General features: G+C 34.0%; 1 protein-coding gene across 1 annotated transcript in view; it reads left to right on the top strand.

Moving 5' to 3' along the window:
• LRP1B (LDL receptor related protein 1B) overlaps positions 1–26819 on the top strand; it is a 542116-nt gene that overhangs the window by 295593 nt on the left and 219704 nt on the right. The window contains exons 12-20 of the mRNA XM_084523375.1: positions 2334–2514; positions 5461–5680; positions 8463–8652; positions 10330–10452; positions 11812–11952; positions 17292–17417; positions 19195–19311; positions 24147–24227; positions 26352–26519. Coding sequence (XP_084379501.1) covers positions 2334–2514; positions 5461–5680; positions 8463–8652; positions 10330–10452; positions 11812–11952; positions 17292–17417; positions 19195–19311; positions 24147–24227; positions 26352–26519 — 1347 coding nt within the window. The remainder of the gene's footprint in view (positions 1–2333; positions 2515–5460; positions 5681–8462; positions 8653–10329; positions 10453–11811; positions 11953–17291; positions 17418–19194; positions 19312–24146; positions 24228–26351; positions 26520–26819) is intronic.

Here is a 26819-nt window from a genome sequence, read left to right as displayed (position 1 = left end):
TGTTATTTGAGGTCACTGTAAGCCTTAATGATTTATATCATGGAAAACTTGGAAATATTAGCAAGGATGGGCAAAGGCTAACTTTTTGTTTAAACAAGGTAACGGTAAGTCTACACAGATCTTTGGAATCTATCTATCTAGCTGGTTGGTATACAGAAGAACTATTTTAAAAAATGTATATGCTTGTGTTATGTGTAGTATTTTAGGCAACATTAGTGCACATGATTTAACTGATATTAATGGAGCTCGGCCATTCTGTATGAAATTGCATACTGTGCTTATAATCTCTTATACATTTAAAACCAATATGGCAAATTGTTGCCTTTAGAAATATGAGTTTTTAAAAATCTTATATTTGTATTTGAGCTTCAGTTCCCATGTTAAAAAATAAAATAAAAATCTCATCTAAATAAGGAAGCTTTAGATGTTACATATCTTTAATTCCTGTTACTGTTCAGGTCACTGCAGTGGTACAGTGTATTTTGCAGTTCAAGGTTTAAATTTAGAAATCAGACAAAAAAAAAAAAAAAACTGTGAAAAAAAAGTGTGAAATACATCGCAGCTTTACATGCATACACCGCCATTTACATACATCTCCACAAGTGTTAAAGTTAACATAGGCAATATGCTCGGGATAGAATGATTACACACACTAGAGAGACTTCTAATCCCACATTGTTAACTTGTTTGAGACAAGCAACTTGATAGGGATATAGTGACATTATAACTCTAAAAAACATTGTTCAATGAAAGGACTGTGAAGTCACTTGTCATTATAATCTCAATAGCATTGTAAGATGACACCTTTTATAGATGCTTTTATTGCATCCAAGTCTATAAAAAGCCCAATACTTCATTTTTGGGATAAAACTCATATTTTATCTTGGTGTGTTTTTGATGGTACCCTGTACATTATCTATGGGTTATAGTAAGCAGTAAGTTTTTTGCAGTCTGTTAAATAAGTTATGTATATTGTGACTAGGTACAAGTGCCTTACATTCCCATCTGTTATGAAGAATTTCACTGGTTTCTTGTGGGGAATGGAATAATTTATTAGAGCGTCAGTAAAGGTGTTTGTCATCTAAAAAAAATAGTATTGGTGAAGAGTTTGTCCCAAGGAAAACAGGTCTGATATGTTGCAAAAAAACCCTCATAGTTATGCTGAAATTATTAAACTTAGTAAGTATGGCCTTTCCATTAGTGCTTACTAATTGTATTATGGGGAGGCATCTTTTGTGATGAAATTTGAAAGTTTTAGGGTATGGCATTAGCCTTGCACAATTTTGTTGTGGTAAAGATAACTCAGACTATCAAGCTGAGCTGTGCCAAATCATGTAGGAGTGATATAGGAGGACGAGGGATTCCACCTACAGTTTTACCTCAGAAGACTACTACAGTGAGCAAAGCTTTGGGAAGACCCTGGGGTGGGTGGCAGTCAGGTAACCACTGGGTACCACCACTTGGGCCTGTCTCAGACCTCTTTCATGTGCCTCCTCTTGCTGGTGGCTGGTGTTTGGCTCAGAACAACCCTGAGGTGCTCACAACCAGACCCAGAAACCTTGGGAACCCAGCAATAGAAGGACACCCCCAGCTGCCACACGGTGGTGGGGTGGGGGTGGCAGGCAGTGTTGAAGCATTGGTTGAGTTGAGATGGAGCAAGAAAAGCATGCCCCAAAACTAATGGGATTGTCAAGGGCTGGTTACATGTAAAGGTGTTTTGTGGGCGCTGAGAGGTGGGGATGCTGCTGGGGCACACTGTTTGCATGTGTATTGTTTGCTGTGTTAATGATGCTCCTGTACGTAGATGTGGAGAATTACTCAAACTGTCGTCATGTTCTTGCTTCTGTCCTTTGCATGGTCAATGTATATACAATGTATATTTTGCTTGTTTTTTTTGTTTGTTTGTTTGTTTGTTTTTTTTAAATAATGATATTTTTTTATTTGTGTAAAAACAAGATAATTTAGATGGAATACTACAGTTAATCCTCAAAGCTTCTCCTGACTCGGGTGATATAACAATTTGGGGTTAAAGTTAAGACTTAAGTAGGATTTTGTTAAATAGTGTTTTGTCTGAGTCTGATTACAGTTAGCATATGCAGGGCTTATGGCCTAATACACAAATTTTATGGCCAGTAGGTTGTCTTCAGCAAAAATTAATTCTGACAGACACAGCAAACTTCAGTATTGTAATTCAGCAAATATAATTAATTCAATAAAATAATCTAATTTAGCTATATGTATAAGATATTGTCCATTATTGACATTAATGGATAGTGTTAGAACATGAATGTATAATATTAATATTTTATTACTGCCCCTCTCTTCTCTCTCAGATCTCGATAATGTAGAAGGCATAGCAGTGGACTGGATTGGAAATAATCTTTATTGGACAAATGATGGCCACAGGAAAACAATTGCTGTAGCCAGACTGGAAAAGGCTGCTCAGAGTCGGAAAACTTTGTTGGAGGGAGACATGTCCCACCCTAGAGGAATTGTTGTTGATCCTGTCAATGGGTATGGAGTAGTCTATCATGTTTAATTCATATCTTTATAGGATAAATACAGGATTGAATTTTGCTTAGGATGGGTCTGTATAGCCAAATGGTAGTCTAAAATTCTGCAGTAGTCTAGTGTATATCTCTAATTCCTGTCAAGAATTCTTGCCTGAAGCCTTGAGAAGAATGTGTATGCTCAGACACAGCTGAACCTATGTCAAGTTAATTTGAATGTGATTCACTTTTTGCTTGAACAAATTGAGTGTATCAGACCTGTATGTATTTTTAATATTAGGTGAACTTTATAATACTCTTCTTTATTTCTCTCTTTTTAAGTCTCTATTTCTCAAGTTAATTAAAATCATATCCTTGTACACATTAGTTTACAAAAATAAATGAGACAGGTATTTTTCATTACTAATATAATAGGTTGTGATAGGCTGCATAATAAAAAGAACATTATATTAGTGTGTTATGGTTGTGGTATACCTAAAAATTCAGATACATTTATTCAGAAAATTGTCACTGGGGAATGATTTAGGCAGGTAAATCTAGTGTGGCTGGATTGATTGCTGTTTTTCTAGTACTAGAATGTATTTACACTATCAGGTTTTCACTTTTGAGCTTGTCCTTGAGGAATGGAAGTGACTGTGGACAGGCTATAATTAATTAAGGTCAGATAGTAAGAATGTAAAATCAGACCACAAACCATAACCATACCTACAATTACTTTGTTAAATTTTCCAGCTCAGTAAATGCATCGCACAGGAAATAGTGTATGAAGATGTATTATCTAGAAAGGACTATTATATAAAACACTTCTCTAATAAAATAACTTGCCCTTCATGATCATGCTTCCCATGGAAGCTTTTCCTGAGGGATAGCGTTTATTATGGCATTCTAATTATGTTTAGAAAATATTAGTCTTGATTTAACCAACACAGAAGTATTAACTGCATTTTGAGATACAATTAAAGCACGTTAATGTAAACGTCCATTACTGTAAGCATGTTTTAGTTTATGACATGATAACTAGAATAAGTACAGACAAAAAGTTAACGGGGGAAAGCTCATTAATTGCTCTTTAGCAGTCGTGTAAATAGGTATAAAACATATTTTGGCCTTCAGTATAAATTCCATACTGGCCTGTGTCTTTCCTTGAGCTTTACAGCATATATAGGTTTTAAAATTCTGTGGTTAAATGTGGTGTTTTTTGAGTTAGACATACAGTGAGATTTGTAAGCATCATGGATCAAAAATTTGTTTATGTTCTTAGCATATACTTGGAAAGATACTAAAAGAACCCAATACAACTTTCTTCGTGTTAGAATCATGTTAAATAGAGAAGAAACAAAAGATGTACGCCTTCATATCTCTAAATCTGTGTAATGAAGGTGTAACATTATTTTTTTTCCAATTTCTTAGATAAAAAACAAACTGATCAAAACAAATTATTCTTAAACATAAAAGTGATGTGAATAAAATGCTTGCCCAGTAGATTTGAAATTGTTTTTTAATCTGATTGGATTTGTCAGGAAAAACGTTTTTTTTTCTTCATTTCTTTCCTTCCTTTGGACACATGGAGACAATCAGGATTAAAATTCCAGGATTTTGTTCTTTAAAGTACCAACAAATTAGGTGGATTGGGATTACAGAAATTATTTCAGAAAGGTTGATTTCAACAGATTTATGATTCTAAAATTAGGTGAGACACCTAAATACCTAAGAAGTTACGACACCTTTAATACTTGGTAGTAGCACCATATTTGTTTAAGAAACATATGCTGTTTTTACTCTATTTAATATTTAATAATGGCAAATCTATATTTGGCTTTAAAGTATACATCTGTTATAAAGTATTTTCCTCATATTAACATTACCTTCTATCACAGGATCTGGAAAGGTGTTTAGGGGCTTCATACATTACATACTGGCTTCTATGTGTTTCTTTCCATGAACCTGAACAAAACATGAATGTGTTTTTCTTTTTGTAAGAAAAATGTGGTACTTCTTAGCATATTTTCTACCCTCAGCTTTTGTATAAGTTCAGGTTATGTATTTTAAGTTGTTGAAATCAGAATTGTCACCAGCAAATTCTGTAATAATGTATCATAAATACCCTAATACAATAAAAAAAAAAGAAACAAAAATTAAAAGTAAACACAGGGTGTGTTTATAATGGCCAGTAGAGAGTGTCTCAATCTAAGTGAATACTGTTAGATGACTTACTGCAATGTTTGCTTGATTTTTGAGAGTAGGTACTTATTTGTTGTAGTTGTTTTCGTTATCTACACTGCTGCACTTAAAACCGCGAAAATTGCCTACTAGCCCAACTAGATAATTTTCAAATACTTCTAGACATCTATTTCTAAATACTTTTGTAATGGATAGACTGCTCCTAATAGTTTCAGAGTAATTTGGCTGCTTTCACGTGGGATGTGAAGTTCACAGAACATCAAGGTTATCCTGTAGCTATTCAACTAGAGTGCAACTAATTCATGTATTGAAGCTTTTTGATATAGTATTAAGTATAATAAAAAAAAAAATAATCAGCTTTGCATCAAAAGGCAAATTAGACTTAAAAACAAATAAACAAACAAAAACCCACAAACTACACAACAGCTAAAGTTCAAATTTCATGACAAAGTCAGTAAAATACTGATTAAAAAATCATAATTCTGGTGTGATTAAGAAAGGTCTTAATTTTTTCACTTCTCATGTCAGTCCATTTGGTGTTTGTGTAATTCATTACAATATGAGAAAAAATCCTTAAGTGTCATTTTAGCTGCATCCAGAATACATGGAAATTAAATATCATATAGCAGTGGAAAGGCATGCAAAGACTTGCAAAAGACAAAATTGCTCTGGCTTGTGGGTATACTGTTTCAAACTTCCGTTAAAAGTCTACAGTATTATTCACATTATTAAAATGGTATCTAAATGTTCATTTTTTATGATTTCATAGCTGGATGTATTGGACGGACTGGGAAGAAGATGAAATAGATGACAGTGTGGGAAGAATTGAGAAGGCATGGATGGATGGCTACAGTCGGCAGATTTTTGTAACATCAAAGATGCTATGGCCAAATGGTTTAACTCTGGACTATCATGCCAATGTGTTATACTGGTGTGATGCCTATTATGATCACATTGAAAGGATATTTTTGAATGGAACTGACAGAAAGGTAAAAGAAAAATACTGCTGCTTTGCCACAGGCGTGCTCTTTCTCTGGATTTTATTGTGTTATGTTAAAAATACTTTTCAAGCTTTTTAAAGTCTCTGTAACCCTGTGGCATGTCCAGTGTAATTTCTGTTGAAACAAGCGATGTTGGCAGTCTCCTGCAGAAGAATAAAATATAGCTTAAAGTTTTCATCTTTACTTTAGAAAGTGACACAAAAGTTGTTATTTTTTTATTAATATATTTTTCTAATGTGACAATGAATTTCATCTGGATTGATCCACCAAACTACAGAGAGCTTTTCAGTAAAAAAAATAAATAAATAAATAATAAAAAAAAAGTCTTTTGACTCTGCCAGAGCAAGGCTTTCGTTTGGCTTTACTGCTTTTGATGAATCTTGGGACATTATTTGAACATTTGCAGTACTATGTAGAGAGGAAACACTCAACAAGTACAGTCAACGATAGAGAGAGATTGTTTTAGTTATTACTAATGGCTATATTACCTAGATACAAATCTTTATAGAAGTCCTATGTTGTTTTCTAGAAGGAACAAGCACAGAATAGACATATGGAAAACAGATGAAGCTTTAGACTGGAAACTAATCAAATGGGGGAGGTTTAGCATCTGTTTCATAAAATTAGTACCTTGACAATTGAAATGTTTTCTTTGGCATTAGTAGAGAGTGGCTGGCATTAAGTCCTTTTACTTCCGTGTAAGCATTTTTTTCACAAATTCACTCGTCCTTTATTCATGATTCCCTCCATATGATGTCCATATGATAGGACCAATACACAGATCTCTAGTACTGAAAATAGTGACTGTAGACACCGTTCTCCTTGGTACTCGACCCTGTGCAAGCACATACTGCTTTTAAAATCAGTATATTGGATTATCTGCTCTTAAACCTGTATCAATGCAGTAGTGTTGCAGTTTGTCACAATAACTAGGTTGGGATTTACATTTAGTGTTTTTACTTTTGCTCCAAATCCATTATGGTCCTGTAATGGAGGGAGCAGGAGGGTAAGTGTACTGGCAGCAAGGCAATTTAATCAAAGATCTTTGTCTACTTGCCATGTTAGACTTGTTGGAAAGTTCCTGGACAGAACAGGTCTAAACAAGTAAATACAGCTGCCATGAATTACACATGGATTACTAGTGAGAGATGCTGTTTTTGCCTCCTGCTGTAATTGCTGAATAATAAGAAGCACCTGTCTTTACAGGCTTTATATTGAAGTGTCACAGAATTGTTCTGTTAGTGGTGGTTGTTGTTGTTGATTTTTAAAGGTTTTCTTACATAATCCTGTGATTTAAATAAACTTTGGAGACGTCTGAGTAAATTGTATGCATCCAAAAATGACTAGAAGATACTTGCTTTTGATGCTGGGTCCTTTGTTATTTATTCCAGGATATTCTGGTTAAAATATAACTGGGTCAGTAGCATCTTTAATTCTGTAAGTGTTGATATAGTGAAGACTTGGGGGCTGGGGAATTTCGAAATTGATTCCACCAGTAGTTGGTGGGTGATTGACTGATGAATTAATTTTTATCAAAAGCAGTTAACTGAAGTGTTTTGACCATTAAATAAATTAATAATAAATAAATACATTCCAAACCCAAATAGAAAAATTGAAGGGGAAAGCAAGATGCTGTTTCGTCACCTCAAAGCAGTTGTATTTTAACAGTTTATTTATTCTCTTGGGTATGTGTCTCTAAATAGAGACAAGGTACAGAATCTGATGAACTGCTTCACTGTTTCTAGAGGCAAGATAGAAATACACTATTGGGCATTAGTTCAAGGAAGTAGCCCAGCCAACAGAAGAATACTGAAATTTAATCATCCCAAACAACAGCTGCTATGATGAAGTATAAAGGTGGCATTCCCAGAAGTAGATGATGTACAATTTTGCTGTCTTCTATGTCTTTATAATTTAAATCATTCAAATTAATGCAATTTTCATGATGGTAAATTAAAACTTTTTTTTTTTTTAAGCTTTGTTTTAATTCTGTAGGAATTACAAATATTTTTAAACTATTCCTCTTTATCAGACAGCTCTTGTGTAGTTGTATTTCTTGTTAGCGAGCCCTGAGACTAGATCTATAGCAAAGACATGGGTTTACATTCCTGCAGTCTGTAAAACAGAGACAAGATTTGGTAATAATTTGTACTTCTGTTTATGTTAATTAACCAGAGGCAAAAGATCTGTGGAGAAAAATAGTTTTTGCTGTTATGGGAACCAACAGTGGCATGTTTTGTTTTGTTTTGTTTTTAAGTTACCCCAACCCAAGATAATGGAGAATTTAATAAGCAAAAATAAATAAGTAGTCTCCGCTCTTTGCTTCACACTTGAACAAAAACAAGCAACTCATACACATTGTTCTTTGCTTTTGGTAGAAGCAGGAGTGCTGAATTAAAAACCTAGTTGAGGTAAAAGTCACTCTGAAATATGAGATTGATTGTTTATAGGAGAAGAGGACTTCAACAACATTTTAGAAGAAGCAAATATTTGATATCTTTTTACTGAACATAATAATTGTATGTTTACCTGCAATCCTATGCATTATTAGTTAGGATCCATTTAAAATGAGTGTATATGAAGTTATGAAGTTAACTGTTGCTGGTGCACAGAACAGCTTTACACTAATGTCATTGCATTAAATTGCTATATCCACATATTGCTAATCTCCTAGTCTCAGATTTCCTGTTTTCTATTTTATGTTCACTGTAAAGTATGCTAAGAAAAAATAATTATTTTAGCCTTGCCAATGATCACTAATTAATTGCAGGTAGTCTATAGTGGAAAAGATCTGAATCATCCTTTTGGACTATCGCATCATGGAAATCGTGTTTACTGGACAGATTATATGAATGGATCTATTTTCCAGTTGGATCTGGTTACAGGAAATGTGACACTGCTAAGAAGTGAGAGACCACCTTTGTTTGGGCTTCAGATTTATGACCCGCGCAAACAGCAAGGTATTAATAAGATATAATTTCTCAAAGCTTTAATACAAAGTAATATTTTCCATGTTGGTTATGGCATGACAAAGACACTTCTTAATATTTCAGTCCATTGATGTTAAAATTGATCATTTTGTACTTATTAACAGTGAGCCAAATTAGTATAACTAACTGTATTTCTTCTGTGTTTATTACTGTTTTTCTTGTGTGTGAAAGAGACACTGAAAATATAAAACAGAATGGATAATATGTATGCATTGGCTCATGCACATACAATACTAAGTTACTTCTTGTTGGGTAAGATCTTCAGGTGCTGTTATACAGAATCCAAGTCAGTGGCCTTTGAGAATAGTGGAAGAGTAGGTTGTTTATACTACTTGTGTGAGTAGAGAAATGAGATAGAAAGCCATAAAGTAGTACAGATAGAGTTTAGAAAATACACACAATTTAATTTACATTTGTATTTTACTGAAGAAAACTTTGGAATCTGTTTACTGCATACGGAATTTAGATAAGTGTTGAATATTTGCTTTCTTTAGTGAGAACATATTTCTATCTGATGTCTGCTACCAGAGATTGAAAGAATTAAACTAAATATCAGGAATGAGTATAAGTAAAATACTGTTTTAAAAGTGGTCTGTGTTAAATAATAATAACTATAGATCTCAAAAAGAAAAATGTCAAGCCTATTGGGCTATCATTTTTGACATGTACAAGTAGAACAGTGTTTCCAGTTCCACGGTTCCTACAGAAAATCGGAAACTAAGATGTTTGCAGTCCTGCAACATTTGATCCTGTACATGAACCAAAAAAACCAACCAACCAACCAACCAACCAAACAAACAAAAAAAAAAAAAACACAGAAAATAGAAATTTCACCATTTATCTCAATTCTCAATGCTATTTAGTACAGATACAACTTTAATGTGTACTTTGCTCAGCCGTAATAGCCAGCACATTAAAATGGTGGAGTTTTCTTTTAGGTTTACAGGACATCTCATAGATACCTTGTCACCATGCTTAAAACTCAGCTGTATTTTCACAGTATCATCACCAGTATGCAGCAGTGCATGTTAGAACACCTGACAGCTGTCAGTAACTTTGTGTGAACTGCATATGGCTTTTGGGAAGAAACAACAGGGGAAAAGAAAGCAAAGAAAAGCAGATGTGTTCATCAAAGAGTAGTGGAATGTCTGCCTTGAATTCTATCTGCCATGATCTCATTATACATGTACTTCTAATTTCTGTTTCTCTTTTTTTCTTAGTCTACATTTGTAGTCACATTGTTTGAACATGTGCAACTGCAATTATAATTCAGACCTTTCTATATATACTGTTGGATTTCTTAAAACTACTACATTCATGGCAATCTGTCAGCACATGTAGATGTAACATATTAAATAGTTTCCAACATTTATTCATCTCCTAAAATGTGAGATAAAGTGCTATGAGCTAATGATGTAATTGCTTTTTATTCTTACAAGCTATTGCAACCTGTAACTGAAATTATTTTTGTATTATAAGCTGTAGTAATCAAACTATGAGAATAATGTTTCCCTAAATGGAGAGGATAATAGTCAAAGGATCTTAAAATGCTTACATACTCAAAAAAGAAAAATAAAAACAAACATACAAACAAAACTTGTTCTAGCATGGCTGTTAGTTTTAAAGTTCCTTTTCTTGCTTTTACAGGTGATAATGCATGTCGTGTTAACAATGGAGGTTGCAGTACTCTTTGTTTAGCCATTCCTGGAGGAAGAGTTTGTGCCTGTGCTGATAATCAGTTTTTGGAGGAAAACAGTACAACTTGCACAAGTAAGCTTTTTAAAGAGTTCACTGGAAAATATTTTAAAATGTCTGATATGTTAACGGATTTAAATATTTCACTTACCTCTTTTACAAAATATCAGAAATACAAGGAAATTTCAAGTTAATAATCTATATGAACTGGTTTCAGATTATTATATGGTCTTCATATCTTTAGTTGAAATCAGGCATAGAAAATGTTAGTTCTCAAGCTGTTCATAAAATCCATCAAGCAGATATTTATATACATAGCATGTAGGCTATGCAAATTTTGCCGTCTTTTCCTTTCATCTCTGCCTTGGACATTTTCATTGAAACACCAAAACATATATATATAAATAATAAAACATGGAATTTAAAATTAAAGTTAATATCAGATAGTATATGCATTTAAAAAAAAAATAATTAAAAAAAAGATTACACGCTATTTTGTAACTTAAAATTCTGATTGATCTTTTTGATCTCATTTGTTTAGTTCTTTAAGTGTAGTGTGTGAAATTTTACATAGCTCTCCAGCTATAGACCTGGTACAGCTGAGTAAAGCAAAAGAATTATTTCATAGCACGATGAACATTATTGAGTTTACAATTACCTTGAATTTGACCCAAATGCATGGCAGGCAGAGCCATCTCTGTTGTTAAAGAAAACTTTTCTTTTAGCAGAAAATACTGGAAGGTGGATTTACCACTGGTAAGATGGAATGTAAGCATTAGGAAGAGAGGCTAGACACTTTCAGATCTCAATGAAGCATCTTTCCTCCTTTTTTTTCCCATCTGACTTCAGTGCCCAGCTCTTTCCAAAGACTTTGGTGTTCCTGATAGGGTCATAGAGGGATGTGTTGTATTTTACACACTAAAGATTCTGAACCTTATGTTGAGAAATATATCTGTCTGGATTTACCAGTAAGCTTGTAGCTTGCTACTTAATTCTACTGCCATAGAATGTTATCCTTTTCTTGCTGAGTTTGTACCAGTGCATAATGCAGGTGTTTGAGTTGTTGCTTGGATACAAGAATCAGCTTTTCAGTAATCATTTCCTAGCCTTTAAATGTGCAACAGAATTTTGATTGTCTGTGAGAATGTTTTCTTTTCATTGTCAGTGAGGCATTACAATATTTTATATGGGTATTTTTACACTATCATCTTATGCATTAATTAAAAAAAAATGCCATTCTGTTATGAGTTCTTCCATTTGTTAAAAATATACTACCTCAGCTATACACTCAGGTCTGCATGCTGCTACAGGCTTCAGGATGTATTAGCTAAAAAATAAAAAGTTTATTAAAAACTTCTCTGAAGAGTGCAAACAAAAAAAATCTGTATGTATCAAGCTGATATATTACATGTGCTTCTTGGATATTTTTCCTAGTTAAACAGGGAGAAGTGCTACCACAGCTGTGCAAAGCTGAACAGTTTCAGTGCAACAATAAGCGCTGTATCCAGGATCGCTGGCGCTGTGATGGGGATGATGACTGCTTGGACGGCAGTGATGAGCATTCTGAAATTTGCTGTATGTATTCTTTGAAATTTTAACCCACATTTCATACTTTATTTAAAAATCTGGAAACAAAATAATACATCTGTATTAAGCACAAGCAATATCCTTAAGTCATTTATGTAAATCTTTCATTTTCTTGTTTATAATAATAGTAGTATTTTTAAATGACACTCATACTAGTTTCATAGCTTAGTACAAGAGCAGTATGTCAGTCATAATGATTTTGATTTTGGCATTGTCATTTCTAATTCTTTCTGTGTAGGGATTTTTTGCTTTGTTTCCAATTATTGCACTTTTTAAATACAGTCATAGAATAGTTGAGGTTGGAAGGGGCCTCAGGTTGTCTCTAGTTCAACCTTCTTAAGCTGGGTCAGCCTCACCTTGACAGCTGCCTTAGTAGGCAGTTCAAGGTGAAGTACAGTACCTGATGGCAGGGAATGAAGATGAGAGATAAACACATCTCCACAGTGCCCACATGCTGAACAAAAGGTAATCGACGCAAATTGAAAAGTGGGAAATTTCATCTGAACACAATAAAACATTTTTATACTGTGAGAGTGGTCAAACATTGCAACGGGTTGCCCATCTACGGATATATTTGAAACTCAAAAGGACGTGGTTCTGGGAAACCTCCTCTGGTTGACCCAGCCTGAGTGGGGGGATTGCGCTAGGTGATCTCAAGAAGTCCCTCCCTACCTTAAAGGATTCTGTAATTCTATAATGTTTTATTTATATAAGAAGAAAGAACACAGTACTTCCAGTTATAGCAAGATGTAATCTGTCTTTAAAAATTCAGTTTCAGTAGAGCTATAGTATTGTTGTTATCTTTACTTTAGAGTCCCAGTGTTGAAATGAGAATAGTAGAAAGCATACCAATTATGTATCTGTGTCATTCCTGGAAAGGAGAGTTGCAGCTGTGAAAATTCCTCTTTCCTTCCTCAGTTTGTTGCAATGCTTGCCTATTTCTATCATTAGATCATTTCCCTAAACCAAGTGTTCTTTACAGATATGAAAATTCATCACTTATTTTCCTATCAGTTGTAGACATGATGAACTCTTCTGCTGTGAAGCATTGTTCTCTTTGTCTGAAAACTTCTGTCATGGTCTCTCATTCTTTTCTCTCTGAGACAAAACAATTCTAATTTGTTCTTTTTATTTTCATTTTTTATTTTTTCCTTTTTTTTTTTTAAAAAAATTTTGTTTACTAGTTTGTTTAGATTTGCTATTTATTGAATGTTGTCAAATGATCCTTGGGGTTGGGTGTCCAAAATTGGATGTATGAACTTCTGCTGAGGTCTTTATGAACATGATGAGGCTAAGAGAATTTGTTTGTGAGGATTGAGAGTGGTGTTTACATATCCTTGGGTAAATCTTGGTTGTTTCACACAGGCTTGATGTTGATACATACTGAGTTTGTCATCCTTTGTAATCCCTTGGTCTTCTTCTTCATGGCTGTTAAATAGACAATTATTCTTTTATCCTACATTTGATAGTTCCATGTAGTAGTTGTACTGATTTAAATCCTAATTCTTGTCAAGACATTTGTCCAGTTGATCTGAACTGTAGTGCTTACTAACATTACAATACAGGGGATTCTTGTGCTTAAATAAGGAGTTCAACTAATAAAAAGAGTGAGAAGGAAAATCTTTTGGCAGAGTTGAATTGATTCTCATTTAAATTAGTGTAATTTAGACCAATTCATTGATCAAAGCTCGTAATACTAAAGGGATTTATACAGATATAAATGAAATCGTAATCTGGTCCCAAACCTGTACATGACATATAGTTAAAGAGTCCACTATGATAGCAGTAATCCCTTTTCAACAGTTGCTATAGTAACTTCAATAGATTTTTTTTTTTAATTAGCCTGAACTATTTGCAGTTATGAATAGAATACACACTCATTAAATATATATAAGCAAAAGCCTTAAATACCATTTAAAATAATATCTATGTATCTAATAATAAAGTCAGATTTTTAAAAAAGTCTTTCGTTTTTACTTTTATCACATGTGATAGCACTTTTATTTGCCAGTCAGATTGCAAACTAGGTTGCTTCATAAGTGTAATACAACTTGGAATACCTTTTTGCTCAGATTATTAATTAATCTCTATCTCAAATATGCTTGCACCCTCCACACAAAACACTCATGAAGGGTTCATGTGCTGTTGGTATCACACTCACTCTGTGTTGTTTTCAATGCAAAGAATAGGTAGAAAGGTCAAAGATAAAAGCTACTGAAATGTCAAGGATAAGCCTGCAAGATGTCTTTTCATTTTAAATACCATTTGTTTCCAGATATATGTTAAACTTTAAAAAAAGAGACTCTGGATGGCTGAGTAGGTGGAAGAGAACATGAGATTCTATTTTTTTATTTTATTTTTTATTTATTTTTTTAACCCAGCATTTGAAACTGTGTATAGTTTATTGCTCTTGTGTAGATGAGCAAGATCTGCTAATAATAGACCCTATTATTAGCATAAAAGAAGAAGAACATACATACTTGTCACATCTGGAAAAGGAGGTCAGCAGTATTTACATAATTTTTGTGCTTTCAGAGTCTTCCTTCTTCCAGCGATATTTGGTAGCTAGCAAAAACAGGTTTGTGAGGTACCTTTTTCACTCTTGAATATCAGATTTTTTGTCACTTTTACACTGCATCATATTTTACTTTTTGACACCTGAATTTCTCTGGTAAGTAAAAAGGAGATATATATATGGCCATTGATAGTAGCGTGCATCATTTCAAACACATTTTATAACCTGCTCAAATCTCTGCTCACTGTTGTATAATATTTTGGATATGTGCTTAGCAATTTACATCCTTGTTCACTTTGGTGTTCTGTTTTGTTTTGCTTATATGTGCTTCAGTTTTCAAACCTCATTTTAGATGGATTAAAAGCAACTCAATGACATCCTTTTTTAAGGAAATGGCAATATTGTGGCAGCAAAGCCCTGCTAATGCAACAAAGCCTAATGCCAAACTTCACAGAGGATCATTATTTTAAATCAAAACTGAGAACTGAGTTAACTTGTATTCATTCTCCAGTTCCCAGTTCCTCAGGTAGCATGTGTCCCTGTAGTCTACCAATATTATTTGTGAATGATGTGGAGGACAAGCCGTAATGGCATTTGAATACTCAACATATTTCCTGCAACCCTGTGAGGATTCTTGAATGTTTCATCTTTGCCCTTCAGAATCTGACATTGATTGTCTTTTTTTTCTCTGTATTGGAACGTCTTCCAGCACCACTCCTGTTCTGTGTATTCCCCGTATCTTCACTCAGTGACTTCAGTCTGCCTTTTTTTTCTGTCTGGTTATAAACTGCCCCTTGTCCTTATGTGGGTGTTTTGAGAATCTGTAAACTGCCATCAAGACAAGGCACTCAGATCTTTTTGTGCTTTCCTACTCGTATTTGATTTGTACCAATATTAACATTTTTGTAGTGTTTCTCTTTCTTTTGGCTTTTAAGAAACCTGCCTGTCTTTCTTTTCCCATACATACGTTCCATGTAAATAAATAAACCTGTACTGACTTGGTTTTGGGTGAATTGAAAAAAAAAAAAATGTATTCTGTCTAGGCACGGCATACTGAATGTTTAGATCCATACTTAGTGTTCCAAACATGCAATGACTGTTTTGGATCTCATTTTGGAATTTGGGCATGCTCTCAGGTGGCTCATGTTTTTAAGGTAGTCTTGAGTTTTTTTAAATACTTATTAGTAAGTGTTTGTTCCTTTACTCTTAAAAGAAAAGGTGTCTGAAATTTGTTTTGTTAGACATAATCCTCTAGCATCCATGTATTTGTACTAGAGAAAAAGAATTAGCCCTCTGTTAAAAATTAGATAGTTTTCAATGATGAGTAGCAAATTTCCCAGGCTTACAGCAAAGTCAGTGACTTATGCAGAGGGAAAGGTCTATTCAACATCTGTGTATAGGTTACCTAGAAATTAACAAGTTTAAGCAAATGTATTTATTTTATGGTTTATACTATTTTGGTTAATTCAACTTTACTAGAATTTAAGATAGCTAAAGTATGTATGTATGCAATTAAATTTTAAGATAGTTGGAGCCATATTTGTTCATTTCCTTAGTGTAACATAATAAAAATTTGGTGATATCTGGCTGCTGATAAACTTGGCTCATGTGAGAGAAGTATTCAGTTGCAAACAAAAAAAAATTGTGTACAATTCTAGAAAGATTTACTTTTGTCATTTTAAACCTATTGTGAAATTGCCTTTTTCTTGATACGTGTGGTGTTTTTATTCATGTTGCCATATATCTATACCTAAATCACTGTCAAATTTTATATATATAATGTATATATATTTCTTTGAGGATTTTATATTTGTAATATTATTTACACAGAATATAAATGTGAGCTTGATGGCAAACAATGGATCCAACAATTTACCAGTTTTTGTTACTTTTTGCAACATAAATCCTTAGATCAATTTTTACTGTATTACTTTTTAAAAATTGTTTTAATCTTCTTTTTCCATTATATTTCAATGTTTTTATTTTTATTCCGAAAAAAATATATAGCCCTGTTCCACCCCAAATTAGGTCCTGCATACACTGAAGAAAATATGTAAAATTTCCTGTTCAGTTCAAGGTGATTTTAGGCAAATATCTTTCAGTATTATATAACGCAAATTACAAGAGATGACATCTGTTAGCAAATGTGATGGATATGTGCATCCAGTCCAGGTCATTTGAGTGCTATACTCCCATGCATGTACCCTGTCATGTATATGGTATAGGTTTACTAGGTTACCAGCTGGGCAATAAAAGTTCTTTTATGTATCCTTTGTGTTTTAAGCCTATTGAAATTCTCAGGTGATTAAATTCTCTGATAAACCTTCAACTTCATGTTTCCATGTACCAAATGTAGCCTGAAACAGAACTGTTGTTGGATAGCTATCATTATATTTTCAGCTGGTGTTAACTACTGTAGCTCAAATAACGTGAAGCTCTAATCTATTATATATTAGAGGCATGCAGGCTACACCTTGCATTTGCACTTTTTTGGAAACATTTTTTTCTGTTCACTTTTAACGCCTTTTCATTTGTACGTGTAAGATGCTACTACCTTTTGTCATTTAGTCATTACTATAAGAGGATTTCCATATTGACACCAGTGTGTTAGGAATTTCTTTCCTATTTATTTTTTAATTTATGTTTAAGTACTCAAAAATTTTTATTGACTGCATTGCTGAACTATTTTTATATTGTAGCAATGATAACCATGCTAACCACATCATCATTAAGTACAATTTAATATACTGTTTTCAGCTGCTTTTCTGATCATTTTCTTAGGAGAAATGCTTTTCTGTTTTTCTTTTTCCAGTCAATCACAGTTGTCCTGACGATCAGTTTAAATGCCAAAATAATCGCTGCATTCCCAAGAGATGGCTTTGTGATGGAGCTAATGATTGTGGTAATAATGAAGATGAATCAAATAAAACCTGTGCAGGTAAAAACTTTACTTAATTCCAGCTCTACAAACTATTCAGGACTGCTCTGAGCTGAACTGAACCAGTCTACTTTTAGTAATCTGATTATTGCCATTTTAAATTAATTCAGATGTTGATGCACCTAAGGCTGGAATACAAATTATGTTTCACTTAATCCTTGTGCTTGACTGTGCTTTCCAAAGTAATTCAGCACTTAATCTATCCATATAAGTTGACTGTCAAAGCACTACTTAGTTGCATACTTGTCCCTACTAAATCTTTTTTGGCAGTTAGAATTGTTTGTTAACAAGCTGTGATGAGTAAATTTTATTTTATGCTGACAAAACCATAATTTCTTACTCAAACTCCTTTTGGTATCTTGAAAATTGTTTTCATTTGCATTTGCAATTTATTAACTATATAATAGATTTATAAGGAAATACCAAGAAGAAAATTGTTTACTAATTCCACTAAAATAAATCATGGAGTTCCAAATCTTGAAGTGATGGTTGCTGCTGGTCAGTAGTGTACACTAAACAATCATTATGTACAAAATATCAGACATCAATAAGCTGATGGCCATTTTAAATTAAAATCCAGTGATAGCATGTACCTGAACTCAGTTTGCTTGATTTAAATTTTCCTTTTCTGTGTACTGGTTGTTATTTGTGTGATCTGGCTAAAAAACATCTAGCACAAATACAGACCTCTAAAGTCCTTGTCACCATTACAGTGTTACTGCAGATCTTCATGTATCTTGATATCATTTCATATTCAATTGTATGATTGCAGAATAAGAGTCTGATTTGAAGACCATGCTTTGCATCCCTGGGTGCAAAATTCCTTGAATTTTGTGTTCTTTTTCCTTTTATTTTTGCACTGGCAAATGCTATTCACATTTAGAATAGTTCTTTGAACTATTTTAAGCTTGTATTCTATTTTGTTTGGGGCTATTTTTGTGAAGAAAAAGGTAAACTGAGTATAACAAATGAAAAAATACTCTCTTGATTTTTAGGGTTTCTAATATATGAGTCTTTTTTAAGAGTACAGTCAAATATAAATGAACTTCCAAAGCTTAAATCTGGAAGCAAAGTCTGCGTCATTATCACTGGCATTGTAGTTACAGGTTCACATTTTGAATAAACACATAAATAGTGTCAGCTTTATATGTTAGATTGATGATTGATGATATTCATCAACTTTCAAAACCATTTCAGTAGTTACATAGTATAATTTCATTTAATGATCTTTGTTTCTTCAGAGAAAAGACATACATCATATACTTTAATGAATCATTACAGTTTCGTATTTGCAAATGCAAAGATTCCAGGAACAGTAAAGCCAGGCATGTTATACACACTATATTTTTTCTGTGTAAATAAGAATCCCAGTAATCATTGTTTATCTTATGAAAAACTGTTTGTAAATAAAAGACTTAAGATTCAAATTACAAACTAGAATATTTCATACCCTGCTTTTTGTTTATTTCAACTCTAGCACTCTTATTTTATCAAGTATTACTACTCTTCTACCACCTAGTTTTGTATATTTACGTGTAAAAGAGTGTTTTCTTCAACACAGGGAAACCACTAAGAACTATACAATACAGAGGTAGAACACGGTCCTGCAGATTACCTCAATTTTCTCTGAAATCAAAGGAGGTGAATGATGTTTAGTCAGACAAAGTAAAATGAAAGGCCAGGAGAGATTTGCAACTTCTACATACAGTCATGCACCAAAAGACCTAACAGATTTAGTCCATTTCCCTTGTATTTTTGGAGTGTTTTGTCTTGACAGCAAGAACATGTCAAATTGACCAGTTTGCTTGTGGGAATGGACGCTGTATTCCAACATCATGGCTGTGTGACAGGGAGGATGACTGCGGAGATGAAACTGATGAAATGACATCCTGTGGTAAGTGAATTTTCTCTTGATAACAGGTAAAGTTATTCTACAGAAAGTTCTATATATAAGGTTCTCTTTTAATGCAAGCTGACACATAGAAAGAGTCTGAGGGTCTTCTTTTTCTTTTTATATGAACTGAAGATACTCTTTCTGAAATAACAAATACAATTTATTTGATTAATAAATAAACCAAACAAAGACTGCATATTCTATTAATGAGTTTTTAACTACAATACCAAATATGCAGATCAGTTAATACATTTCTAATTTACAATCCATTATTAAATACTGTCACCTTCATAAACTGATCTTTATCTCAGCCACATACCTGGGCCCACTCAGCATAGTTTGATGTCAATAAATCAATGTGGTATTTTGCAGAAAATGGAATCTTTCTTGGTTATATAATGAGATACTAATTAGCAGCTCTGATGATTCCTGCTTTACTGAGATACTGCAAAGAGAGATGCACTCTTTCTAATCAGCTGCTTCCAAGCAATTAAAGTTTTTATAAGTCAGCATGACTGCCTTCATCTGTTTGACAGGTCACAGGTAACTGCCATGAGTCTGAGTGCAAAAAGGTCAATGAGCTGTCTGCAAAATATTGTATCAGGGTGTTACCTGTTTACAAGGTAATATTTATGATATTATTTGACTTAGTAGTATGGATTAGTAAATCAATCCACTTACTAATATGGATTAGTAAGTGTGTTGCAATATCATAGGACATGTTTCTGGACTGACTTATGAAGAGTTTTTGAGAAAGAATGCTGAGACAGAATATTTTAGTAGCATCAACCATGCAAACATGAAGTAATAGGTTGTACACAAAGTAAATAAATAAATATAAATTATATTTGTTAGAATACTTAGTAATTTGATCTGTATTTTTTTCTCAGATGTGTTTGATATTCTAACTTGGCTCACTGTTACGAAAATACATTGTTTCGTAATCAAAATCAAACTATGAAAACACTATTGTTGATTTTTTTCCTTTTTTTTTTTTTTTCTCTTTTGAAAATTCTTACTGATGTAAACTTTCAGCATTGTTAGAGTTCTGTTACTGATAACAGTTTTTCTGCAAAACTCTTAATATCAATGAAGCCCTTCCAGTGGAAAGCAAGAAAAAAGCACATGGAGAGTAGATGTATGAATGAGAGTGGCTGATACCCCTGTGCTCCATAAACATAAATCTCAAGGTCCTCAGCTGCCAGAAAATCAATAGAGTACGATCCAATCAGTAAATTCTGTTGATTCATAATCCTTTAAGTTTGTTTAATTTTCAATTATGCATGACTGGCAATCAGCTAATACCCATTAGTTGAGTTTACATTGTTACTTTTTAAGGCCATGTGTAATTTTCAGCACTATTTTCTTTTATAACTGCATTCAAGATCTTTCGAAAATTTTATATGTACATAGTCATAGTTTCATGGAGTATTAACTTGTTTTCTCTTGTCTTGTTTCTCATTACTTTTTAACAATTTGTTAAGAAAAAAAGGTTATTTGATATTGAAAGTACTTGATATCTGATCAATAGATGAGAAATTTGATAAAACAGAAAAAAAAAAAAAAAAAAAAAACCAACAAACAAAAGCATTATGTGAGTGAAAATGCTTTAAGGTAGGCTTCTAATTGCCATGCTTCAAATCAAGTAAGATCTGTTGCTTGCCGTGTACAGAGATAGAGAAGGTGATTGTAGTGGACTTGCTGAATTTTAGCCTCTGAAATTATGGTGTTTTCTGTAATGGTACAGCAAGGCACTTGGTACAATAATAGTTTCTGTGACTGGCCATACTTTGTGTTCTTGGTCAATTTATAAATCTTAATATTATCTTTGTAAGTTCTTCCCATGTTTGGTATGGTATATCCTGTCATCTTATCTGGAATATTTCTTCAGATCATTTAATCAACAATTATTTTACCTGCTGTCTTTCAGTTTAGCCAAATTTTACCTATGTGCCATATTTTAGGATTTTGTTCATTTATGCCTGAGTACTCTGATTATAAAATATGTCAAATATTTTATTTTTTTATTCTGCCTTACAATTTGATGGCTAATGGGTAAAGGCATTGCCACTATCAAAAATATTTAGCTTTCCAATATTCTTTTATGAAACAGTTTAAAATTCATCTTGTATTTAATAGTTACAATTACAGATAGTTTTTTACCTGCATCAGTCTTCAGCTATGAATAACTTTTGGCTTATATTGGTTATGTGTAACTTATATATAATTATGCCAGTCTATAGCTTTGGTGAGCAGGATGGGAAAGGTGATGCCAGTATCAAAATTCATTTTTTCTTAAAATACAACTATTGCTAAGAATCATGGTGTTCCTGAAGACCCTCGTTATTTTTCTCCTGACTTAAGATTGTGTTTAGTGTCCATTTTTCTATCTGTCATGCTATTTGCAGTCAATAACCAAAAGGCAAAAAAAGCATCAAAGAAACAGAGCTTTTACAGAACAGCTGGATAGCAAAAAGAAATAAGATTGGTGTCTACACTGTGCAGAAAGTTCCCTGTAAGCTCAAGAGGCACCTGTGTCGTTTTGTGTGTCTGCTGGGCAGTCAGCACAGGGATGACTGTGAGTCAGCTTCAGGAGGTGACAGCAAGGGTTGGTGTTGTGTCTGTCCTCCAGGATGTAAGAGGGAGCTGTAGAGTCCGGAGGTTTGAGAATTAAATATTGGAGATACTGGAAAACATCCTTGCAAAGACTGTGGTGATCTGAGAGACATGATATGCGTGCACGTGTAAGGGCAATCACAAGTAATTTTGATTAGTTTCGGTCTCTTTATACAAGCATTCATATAAGGAAAGGGTGAAAATGACATTTATTATAAGGATTAAATTTTTAGAAAAAAAAAAAATGGGACAGCTAAAAATACAAAAAAAAAATGCTTTCAGCTTTGCTTAAAGCATCTAAGCTAGGCATCATCAGCCTTGAACATCTAGATTATTTGTATCAGAACAGATTTTTGGTTGTCACTGTAATGTGTTCCCCCAAGAAACAAATGTTTTGTTTAACAACAACAAAAGACTCTAAGAGTGATTGACAAACTTTTGTCACTGGTGTTAAATTTTCTTCCTACCTCTTTCTTGTGTTGAAGCAGAAGAATAATCACTTTAGTCTTACAATGTTCTTGGTGATCTCTAAATATTACTAGTTGATGTAGCTGGTTTGTTGCTTTATGTGTGATATTTTTTAAGCTAAAACCATCTCTGAGCTGCTATAAAAATAATAGCTTTTGTGTTAGCTATAGCACATTTTCTGCAACAAAGACAGCAAAAGACAGCAAATCTAAGTCAGAGACTCATTGAATAAATATTTCACTTCTTGTTGTAAAAAAATGCTATGTTTATGTAGCATGTTTAAAAAAAATCACAAAAATGATTCACTACTTAGTGATTATATGATTCTCAAAATCTTTGTGAAGTTTAGCTTTATTTCAGCTCAGTTGTAAAAACACTAGAACAATCTAATGTAGCTGGAGACACCTAATGAGGATTCCACTTGGTGATTTGCTGTAGTTTGGCAGCTTTGTTGTAGCTGACAGGGCTATGCCTCATTTCAGATGTTACTTTCTGTTGCATTTAGGATGTTCTTTGTAGGAACTTCCAACGAGAAATTCCTCAGTGAAGGAAGAACTTAACTTTAGATGTTCAAGTGGATTGGTAATACCCAGAACACCATGATGCACATTGAGCCAGGCTTGGGCATAAGCTCCATGTCTACAGAAATGATGATTGTCAAGTGCTTTGCTTATACACCTCCAGTGTTTATTGCTGGTACCAAAAGCTGCTCAGAAGGAATTCATAGGCACCAAAAAATCATACTAGAGTTCTGCATATGTAAAAACCATCCCTACAGGCAGTTCATAGAAAAGAGGTATCTTTCCCATATATTCAGCTACAATCAGCTCAACTAAACCATTGTCTATGGTTTGTGTTAGGTATCTAACACTTTCTGAGAAGCATCTTACTCTCTTTAATGTCTCTACAGAGAGTTTAGGCTCATCCACACTCGTTTTGAATCAAGTTAAAATTCCAAATTATTTCTCATGAATATGTAGGTTTTGTAAGGTGGCTCTCGTATTTTCCAAATGGAATGGATACAAGCACAGTTTAACATGTAAATAGTATGAATGTGCATACCTAGCTATGTCATTGGTTTTAGAAGAAAAAGAAATCTGAAAAAACTCATTTTATGCAAAAGCATAGTAGACAATCTTAAAAACAACGTTCATTGTAATGAGCATAGAGATGACTCTCTATGAATGATGTCTGTTTTCTACTTTTTTTTTTTTTTTACAGGAATACACGTAGGAAATGATTGTAAATACTGACATTTTAATTTTGCATTCTATTATGTCATTGTGCAGTTACTTTTATTTCTTGAGTGTTCTTTTACTTTGTACTTAACCTTCTAATTTTATAGTCTTCTATTTCCTGTCCTTTACTGGCAATTATTGCAATTGAGGAACCTTTTATATATAAATAAAAATGCTGAAAACTCAGTTTGTATCAGTCATAAAACTAATGGCAAAGACAGGCCTGGTCTCATGGGAGTATAGGACCATGACATATGACACAGAATAATACACTTCAGTGGTCCACATTGATGAAGGATAGGTATTGGATGGTGTTTATTGTTAAAAGCCTTTTCTCCCCCCCCCCCCCTTTATTTTTTTTCTCACTTTTTCCTCCTTTTCAAATTGCCTCAGGCAAGTGCAGATGTTTTTATAATGTATTCGACTTGTGTAATTTATGCATGCAGAAGGGTGAAAGAATCTCACTGAAGATGATGTACATTAAATAATTTTTGTTTTTGAACACTTTCACAGAATTCCCAACATGTGAACCATTAACTCAATTTATTTGCAAAAACGGAAGATGCATTAGCAGCAAATGGCTCTGTGATTCAGGCAAGTATTGAGTGTTCTTAACCTGAAATGAGTAGGGTAGATCTTACTTTGGTATTCATTCTTTTCTTATGAGACTAATATTACCAGTTTGTCTTGCAACTGGTTCAGAGAATAAGTATAGTTGTTCTAAATCATTGACCTAATATAGAAAGCAGCAAAACTGAAGGAATATTCAGGAAACAGTGCAGTAGGATATGGTGATAGTTGCAAATAGTGTACTATGTAAATTGAATTATGATGCAATCTTCAATTATTTAAAAACAAAAGCAAAAACAAAATATTGTTTATAAAAGTATTTTCTACTTTCAGAAAACAAAGCTGTTCCAGTAACAAAATACGTAATTTGTTGTTTGTGGGCAAGTTCCACTTGCCCACAAACAACAACAAACAAACAGCAACAAAGAGGGAAGGTCAGGAAGACTTTATGATATAGTTACTTCTTTTGTCCTAAAGAGAATATATCTGAATGACAGCTATTCACATGAATATTTTTCCAGAGCTTGTGATGTGGGAGGGATACCATGCCAGTTCTAACAACATTGGGTTGGTTCTTCATCCACCACATAATTTGATATTACTATAATTTTATGAAGCTGACTGGAATTCATAGCTGTAAATGGACAAAATCCCCCAAATTATCACAGTGTGCTTGCTGAAGTTCTGTATAAGGAAACCCTTTAGTGTTTATCTAACATACTTATTTTTTCCCTCTCTTGGTGATCACAATCAAATTACAGGAACTGTCTTACAATTGTTGTAAAGACTACAACGTTAAAGTAATGAGAAACTACATTTCACCCTTACTTACATGCTGCTATCTTGCTCTACCTCTCACTGTTGCAAGTGCATAGAAGAAAAAAAAAGTAATACTGTTACAAATAATTGTTGACATCAGACTTTCATTTTGACTTATATACGGTTCTATGCTTGCTTGCTTAGACATGTGTTTAACTGTCTAACTTAAGGAATCACTGAGAATAAAACAAAATTGTTTCATTTGGGAGCATCTGTAGTTATGTGCCTAAAGAAATGAAGAAAATCTACAGCCCCCTAACACTTTACTGGTATCTCTGACTGGATAGCTAAGTGTGAATAAGTGTAAGGGGCTTAGACTATCCAAAATGACAGAGGGGTAAGAGACAGAGTTAAGGAACTACATGTTCCTGCACACGTAGGCCTTGCAGAGATCTTGACAGGCTAGAATGCTGGGCAGTCATCAACTGCATGAAGTTCCGCAAGAGAAAGTTCCAGATTCTGCACCTCGGAAGGGGCAACCCTGGCTGCATGTACAAGCTGGGGGACTGGCGGCTGGAGAGCAGCCCTATGGAAGAGGATCTAGGGGTTCTGGTGGATGGCAAGTTGAAGAAGAGTCAACAGCATGCCCTGACAGCCAAAATGGTCAACCTTATCTTGGGGTGCGTTGGTGCGGCCTCCCCTCATGTACTGTGTGCAGTTTTGGGCACCACAGCATAAAAAGGACATAAAACTAGTAGAGTACATCCAAACGAGGGCTGTGAAAACAGTGAAGGGTTTAGAGGTGAAGCTCTGTATGTCTGTATGAGGAGCAGCTGAGGTCCTTTGGTTTGTTCAGCCAGAGCAGAGCAGGCTGAGGGGAGGCTTCATGGCAGTCTCCCTCACGAGGGGAGCGGAGGGGCAGGCGCTGAGCTCTGCTCACTGGGGACAGTGACAGGACCTGAGGGAATGGCATGGAGCTGGGACAGGGGAGGGGCAGGCTGGGGGTTAGGGGAAGGTTCTGCACCCAGACAGGGTTGTTGGGCCCTGAACAGGCTCCCCTGGAAAGTGGTCATGGCACTGAGCCTGCTGAAGTTCAAGAAGCATTTGTACAACACTCTCAGGTATAGGGTCTGATTTTTGGGTAGTCCTGTGTGGAATCAGGAGTTGGACTTGATGATCTTTATTGGTGTCCTCCAACTCAAGATATTCTCTAATTCTGTGTATTAGAAATAAGTTTACTGTACTCTTATGGGGAGTTAACAAACAGACTATTTTATTTACCACACTTTATTTTTTCTCACCTTTCAGAAATAGTTTGTTTCTCCTGACATCTTTTACTCAGATTTTGTATCTTTTAAAATTAAAAAAAATAAAAATTAATATTTGCAGATGATGACTGTGGCGATGGAAGTGATGAACTGGGCTGTATTCATTCATGTTCTGCTGATCAGTTCAGGTGCTATAACGGCAGATGTATCCCAAGCCATTGGGCATGCGATGGTGACAATGACTGTGGAGACTTTAGTGATGAAACAAAAACAAACTGCACCAAGGAAGGTAGCTATTTTCTTCTTCCCATATTTTATTACTGGTAAATACAGAGAATGTATTATTATACATTCAAATGATTGAATTTACATTTTTGAATTATTTTTTTTTAAATTTACATTCAAACAAAGGACCCTAGTTAAGCTACATACTGTATTTCTCTTGTATTTCCAATAGCAATGAAGCAGTGAAGAAGTCCCTAACTAGCAATAAACACACTACAAATTATGGTGTTAAGTTTATAACGCCAATATTAATTTCTGATAGTATTGCTGAAGCATAGAAATGTTTTAACAAACTACAGTCACC

Source organism: Aythya ferina, assembly GCF_964211825.1.
Source record: "Aythya ferina genome assembly, chromosome: 6".
Taxonomy (NCBI): domain Eukaryota; kingdom Metazoa; phylum Chordata; class Aves; order Anseriformes; family Anatidae; genus Aythya; species Aythya ferina.
Note: the sequence above shows the minus strand (reverse complement) of the source record. Positions and strands in the feature narration are given on the sequence as shown.